Source organism: Colobus angolensis, unplaced genomic scaffold, assembly GCF_000951035.1.
Source record: "Colobus angolensis palliatus isolate OR3802 unplaced genomic scaffold, Cang.pa_1.0 Scaffold247, whole genome shotgun sequence".
Taxonomy (NCBI): domain Eukaryota; kingdom Metazoa; phylum Chordata; class Mammalia; order Primates; family Cercopithecidae; genus Colobus; species Colobus angolensis.
The window spans coordinates 1255237-1261897 of record NW_012115677.1 but is presented as its reverse complement, the minus strand read 5'-3'; the positions used below and the strand labels follow the sequence as shown (position 1 = coordinate 1261897).

The following is a 6661-nucleotide window of genomic DNA, read 5'->3' as shown; positions in this document are numbered from 1 at the left end:
TCTCTAATCCCTACTTGTGCTAAATAGGGAGCTTCTTGTATTCCAAATGAGTGAGATTGTATTAATATAGCTGAATAGAATATTGTAGAAAATGGGCCGGGCGCAGTGGCTCACGCCTGTAATCCCAGCACTTTGGGAGGTTGAGGTGGGCAGATCACAAGGTCAAGAGATCGAGACCATCCTGGCCAACGTGGGGAAACCCTGGCTCTACTAAAAATACAAAAATTACCTGGGTGTGGTGGAGCATGCCTGTAATCCCAGCTACTCAGGAGACTGAGGCTGCAGAATCGCTTGAACCAGGGAGGCGGAGATTGCAGTGAGCCGAGATGGCGCCACTGCACTCCAGCCTGGCGACAGAGTGAGATTCCATCACACACACACACACAAAGAATATTGTAGAAAATGGGTCCCATATCCTAATGATCTAGCACCAAAATATATTTCCCTAGGAAGTGAATTGGGACCACCTACAAGCATAAAGCAGCAGGAAGTTATGCTTCTGTGATCTTAGAGGCATTCACTTAGCACAGACACCTAGTGATATAAGATGCCCACTAGAAGGAATACTTGTCTTTTGTTGAATGACTGAATGAATGTAATTCCAAGATGCAAGTAGGAAAAGGAGAAACAGGGAGGGCTTTTCTTGCTCAAGGCTTGAACTGCACATTTAATTAATTATAATCATAATGATTTTATTGAGACAGGGTCTCACTCTGTCACCCAGGCTGGAGTGCAGTGGCACAATTTCAGCTCACTGCAGCCTTGATCTCCCAGGCTCAAGTGATCCTTGCACCTCAGACTCCCAAGTAGCTGGGACCACAGGTGTACATTACCACAGCCGGCTAATTTTTATATTTTTTGCAGAGACAGGGTTTCGCCATGTTGTACAGGCTGGTCTCGAACTCCTGAGCTCAAGTGATCTGCCTGCCTCAGCCTCCCAAAGTGCTAGGATTACAGGCATGCACCACCATAATGATTTTATAGAGGAGGAACTTCAGAGCCTGTGACAGTGGATCGAGTCTCCCTCAGCTTAATCAGGGTACTGAGCATCACCTAAAGTCAGCCAATAGAAAGCAAATGGGCTATGGGCAACCCAAGGAACTATAATTAGAAACATCTCTGTATGAAACACAAACTGGAAGAAAATTTTGTTCAAATTCTCCATGGAGAATATTTTTATTTATTTATGTTCTTCTTGCATACTCTAAAATGCACAGTGTGAATTGCCCTTCTTCAAAAACCGTTGTGAGCCTGGTCACTTTATCTGAGATCTTCAGAAGGTCTTCGGAAATGTTGCCTTAGGTTTCAGCTAAGCGAGTCACAGAGATTGGTCATCAACTACTACAAAATTACAGGAGATCTAGTTATTTTCCAACAATTACTAGAAAAGCATTGAGAACACCAGACGTACAGCCAGACAGAGAGGGTAAGAGAAGAGCAGATGCTATTTAAGTAACAGGATTTCCATATATATGACTCTATGTACAATCTTAGAATTCTTTTACAGGCAGTAAAATGCTTAAATCATTATTTTAAGGGCACTCTAATATAAATACAAGTCTCACTAATTTTAATCTTTTCTCTTTGGCTCACAAATGCACGAAAATACCATGAACAGTTTTCAGAACTTACTTCATTAATATATAAATAAGATACATTACAAATGGGAAGAAAATACAAGATGCCTCTTTAACATGGTACATCTCTGAATATAAATAAGCAAATATTTCATTGACCTACAATTAAACAATCATTGAAATCATGACACATAATCTCCCCCTCCCACCACCCAAGTCAGACAACAGTAATTTACACAATCTACACAAATTAATCTCTAAAAATACAGCCATAGTACACCTGTAACAATGACTCTGCTACTATTTTCCCTTAACAGAATGCTAATGGGGAGGGTGTGACTTGTCATCTGGTGGTGTTTTTTCTCATCCATCAGCACTTCAGATGGAGAAATGCTGACAGTGAGGTCGATTCTCACCAACAGCATTTCCCTCGGCCCCTAGGACATGGCGTTTTGAAAAACAGCTTTCCTGGAGTTATTGGACAAGCTGGTTGGCAGCACGTTTAGCTCCTCGGTAACTGCTGAAGGTAAGGTGAATTCTCTTGGAGCGGGAAACATGCTGTGGTCTATTACTAAGCCACACTCACTATACATGTATATAGAGAAGTATGTATAACTGTACATATATACTCTGTTCCTAATGTGCAACTTTTTTAAAAAGAACACTATTTCCTGCTAACTAAACAAACAAGCTTTAAGTAACGTTTTAACAATATTCGTCAAGATATTATGTTTTCCCTCAATGAAATGGCCTATGTGTTTCAGCAACATAAAGAGGTTTGTTCTGGAGTGCCAGAGGGAAAAGGCATTCCCATAAACTCATGTTCTGTGAAGGGTGATTACAGATCCTGGCCCAGTCTTTCTATCTCCTCAATGAGGAAGTCAATGTCAGACTGGGTAGCGGCTGGGTTAGAGATGACCATCCGGAAGAAGTTGGCCTTGTCCCCCTGGGGCTGGTAGCCAACCATGGTCGTGCCTGACTCCATCATCAGGGCTTTGATTTTTGGAGCCACCTTGTGATGGAAAACACAAAACAAAACTCAAGATTGATATTAATACCCTCTCTTTTTAACAATTCGACCCAACTTGCATTTTACTATTTGTGTTTACAATGACATAAAAGCAAAGAAATATTTCATATCCAGGAATCTTTGGGGGCTAATATCAAATGACTACCTGGTCACGAGTTCCCTCAGAAAGTACCGTGCAACCGAATTTTGAAAGTCAGTCATGGAACAATGATAATAAAATAAAAAATGAAGACAAAACCAAAAAACTCTTATAGACAACACCACAAATTCAGGGTTTTGCATAACTCAGAGCCCAGGATACTGCCTAGCACATAGATTGTGTTTAACAAATATTTGTTAAATGGTTGGATGAATTAAATGTTATATAAATTAAATATAATCTTAAGAACCCTGGATAAGATGTAAACTGGATATAGAAAACAGCTAGAATGAATCAGCATTACAGTTTGCTTGAACTTAAAAGGTTATTGTAAAAGACACAGTTTAATCTAGAACGTCCCTGGGAATATGCACATTATTCCCTTATCCTGCGTAGGGCTACTTTAATAAAGAACATCAACCAAGGACAAGGAGACAAGATGCATCCTTTAAAAGTTCCTGTGGTAACCATAGTAAGGGGGTGATGCAGGCTCAAGAGGAATATAACAAGATGGCTCTCCACCACCCCATTACTAGAAACCCACCCCATGGCTTTATTTTTTATATTTCCCCCACTAGAAAGGCACATTGGAATGAGGATGTCCTGACCAGCCAGATAAATTGCAGAGGATTAGATGAAACAAAAAGCGAGTCTATACCTTGTGTAGCTTTTCCCGTCGTTGAGGGCTGTCTGGCACACCCCTGAGGCTTTGTGGAATATACCAAAAACAGACGTTTGTGTGCTCAGGCTGCAGAGATTTTAACAGACAAACAAACAAAGAAAATTATGATAACTTGAGAGAAAACTGTTCCCAAACCAATATGCATCCTTGGTGGAAGTCTCTTAGACCAAAGAAAGAGGTTGAATGTTCATCTCAAAGGCAATGTTACTTCCACACTAGGGAGAACAATGCCTCATTTATCCAATCATATCTGGCAAGAGAGCTGTTCCCTACAACCAATTTTCTAGGTAACTAAGGTTACCAACTTTAAACATTAAAATGTTACAAATAATTACATTTGGGCAATTTTTTAAAAGAGGTATCCATCTATCCATCTTGTCATATAGAAGATACTTGAAACATAGTTTATGGATGCTGAATATTTTATTTAGTTTATTATATTGATCCTGAATCTTTTCTTGATGAATCAGGACTATCATAATAAACATTAAGACTGGTTATATCAATTAATAGAGTTGCTCCTAAAAAAAACCCAAAAGACTGGTTCTACAGCATAAGGTAAGGCCTGCTGAGATGGCTCAAACTGTTTAGTGTCCCTCCTGTAAAGATTCCGTGCTTTTTGAGTTCTGTTTATTCTTGCTATAGTTTTAAAGTTTTCTTCCTAGTTGCTGTTTGCCATTACTGTGCCTGTCTCTAATTGATTTGAGATATCACATTTGTTGTTTTTAATCTGCTATTAAGAGTGTTTAAAGTAGTATGTAAATGATCAGAGCAGTGTCATTGATTTTAAACTGCCTGGGGCTCTTTTTTGTTCATTTGGTGATTCACATGTGTTCCTAGTAGTTTAGGTTGCCTGATAAATAGAATAATGTTGACTGTAGGCAGTGTTATATTATACTGGCTTATAAATGGATTTTCTTTTATTCAACACTGGCTCCTATTCCATCTTTCTTTATTCAAGTGTGAGCTCCATTGGGTCAAAGAAAGTATCTGTTTTGTTCAATACTCTAGAATCTAGGTCCTAGCAGGAGGCCTGGCACACAGTGGATACTCAGTAAACTCTGACAGATACTTTACTATGTGCAGTATGCACATGAACTCAGGGCAGAGACAATTTTATCTTGCTCTCCTCCTTATGAATCTATGTTAAGTAGAATCTCATTTTAGATCAAGTCTTGGAAGGTAAGAATATACCCACCCTATAAGCTTCTTGGAAATGAAAACCACTTTATCATTTTTTAAAATTTCTTTTTATAAGTTATATATTTTTTTCTTATAGAGACAGGGTCTTGCTATGTTGCCCAGGCTGGTCTTGAACTCCTGGACTCAAGCGATCTTCCTGCCTTGGCCTCCCGAAATGCTGGGATTACAGGTGTGAGCCACCATGCCCAGCCTGAAAAACACTTTGTCATAAAGGTTCAACACAAAACAAACTCAAGCATGATGAAGGATTCAGACCTGTCAAGGAAAGACCTCTTGTCTGCCCAAAGCTGGCCAAGAACAACACAGTTTTAAAAGACATAAAGGAAAAAGTCATCCCAGTGCTACCAGAAGAAAAGTTCATAGACATGGTAGGAATTAAAGAGAGGAATTAAGAGTGCATAAGAGGCCGGGCGCGGTGGCTCAAGCCTGTAATCCCAGCACTTTGGGAGGCCGAGACGGGCGGATCACGAGGTCAGGAGATCGAGACCATCCTGGCTAATACGGTGGAACCCCGTCTCTACTAAAAAATACAAAAAACTAGCCGGGCGAGGTGGCGGGCGCCTGTAGTCCCAGCAACTCGGGAGGTTGAGGCAGGAGAATGGCGTAAACCCGAGAGGCGGAGCTTGCAGTGAGCTGAGATCCAGCCACTGCACTCTAGCCTGGGTGACAGAGCGAGACTCCGTCTCAAAAAAAAAAAAAAAAAAAAAAAGAGTGCATAAGAATAAAAATTTTGAAGCAGTTTCTGACAATGTGGGAAAATCCGGCTTCAGGAGCTTCCCTCAATACTTTTTCTGGAAATACTGTGTACCTGGTCCATGATGATTACCTACCTCGCCATCGAAAACCATCTCAAATTCTTCTCTGTTTTTAATCTTGGCATAGAGGTATTCAGCCAGTTCCAGGCATTTGTTGATCTGGTTTTCAAATCCCACTGTGCCCTGTTTTAAAGAGAAAAGTCATGTTTGTGGTTGCGTTTCCCTGTGATGAGCATTTGAGAAGGCTATGCCGTCCCTGTCTATGGGAAATATACAAAAAAGTATTTTTGGAGATGGCTAGGAAGAACAATCTAATCAAATATGTACAGCTTTTTCACAGATGTGCATGGAATAAATGATGTGTGCCTGCTTCCTCTTTGAAAGGCACTCCAGTCTTTGGGTAGTTACTCTTAACTGGACCTATGCCTGATTCTGGTTTGCTTTAGGATGGTGCTACTCAAAGTGTCATCTATGACCTGAGGCCACTCCACAACTGTAACCGGTCTACAGTCAAATGAGTGTAGAAATTGAGATTAAGCATAGGAAACTTTTATAGCAATTGGACAAAGGGATTTTGTCTATTGACTCTAATAAAAAATAGTGGCTTGTTCTTTGTATGTTTTTAAATTTCATTTTTCTAACAATTCATCTTTAGGGTACTGGTCCATGATAGGTGAACAAAGAAAAACAAATAACTGGTTCTTCAGCATAGAAACTTCAAAAGATACTGCTGTAGAACTCATCTTCCCCAGCAGTAAGTCCTTGTGAAACATGTCCCATGCCCTCTCAGGCAGGCTACCTTCCACGTAACAGTGTCATACCTTTTAGGTGACAGGCAGGCAGATGGGGAAGCCATTGGTCTTAGTATATGCCCCGAGATTGCAATAGTTACAACTATTGACAAACTAGTTGAGCATGAGTTTCAAAAGACAGCATGGCTGATTAATAACAGCAGTATGAGGGTTGTTGAGTGGGTCGGTGTTAACAAGGAGAGCAGATGCACAAGGCTGGCTGTGGATTGCTAATGGGCCTGAGCGAAGTCCAGCACTGACAAAGCATCAGCCTCTCCAGATAGTGTAACTGCTGACCGTACACCCTAGTTAGTCCACTTAGGAATGAAGCCTGTACCAGGGTCCCATTTCAGCAACCAATCACTATGGAAAAAACCTCCAGCAGATGGTTCAAGAGGTTATTGTTAGAAATGAAAAAGAAGACACAAATTACTGAAACAGGCTATGTGATCATTATATTTCAAAATGACAGAACTCCTTTTTT

General features: G+C 40.4%; 1 protein-coding gene across 2 annotated transcripts in view; it reads right to left on the bottom strand.

Moving 5' to 3' along the window:
• Positions 1 to 1146: 1146 nt before the first annotated feature.
• GAD1 (glutamate decarboxylase 1 (brain, 67kDa)) overlaps positions 1147 to 6661 on the bottom strand; it is a 45412-nt gene continuing 39897 nt past the window's right edge. For both annotated transcript variants that reach the window (XM_011945918.1, XM_011945919.1), the window contains exons 15-17: positions 5462 to 5569; positions 3405 to 3494; positions 1147 to 2589 (exon numbers count right to left, since the gene is read on the bottom strand). In XM_011945918.1, the coding sequence (XP_011801308.1) occupies positions 2416 to 2589; positions 3405 to 3494; positions 5462 to 5569 (372 nt within the window). In that variant the 3' untranslated portion in view covers positions 1147 to 2415. The remainder of the gene's footprint in view (positions 2590 to 3404; positions 3495 to 5461; positions 5570 to 6661) is intronic.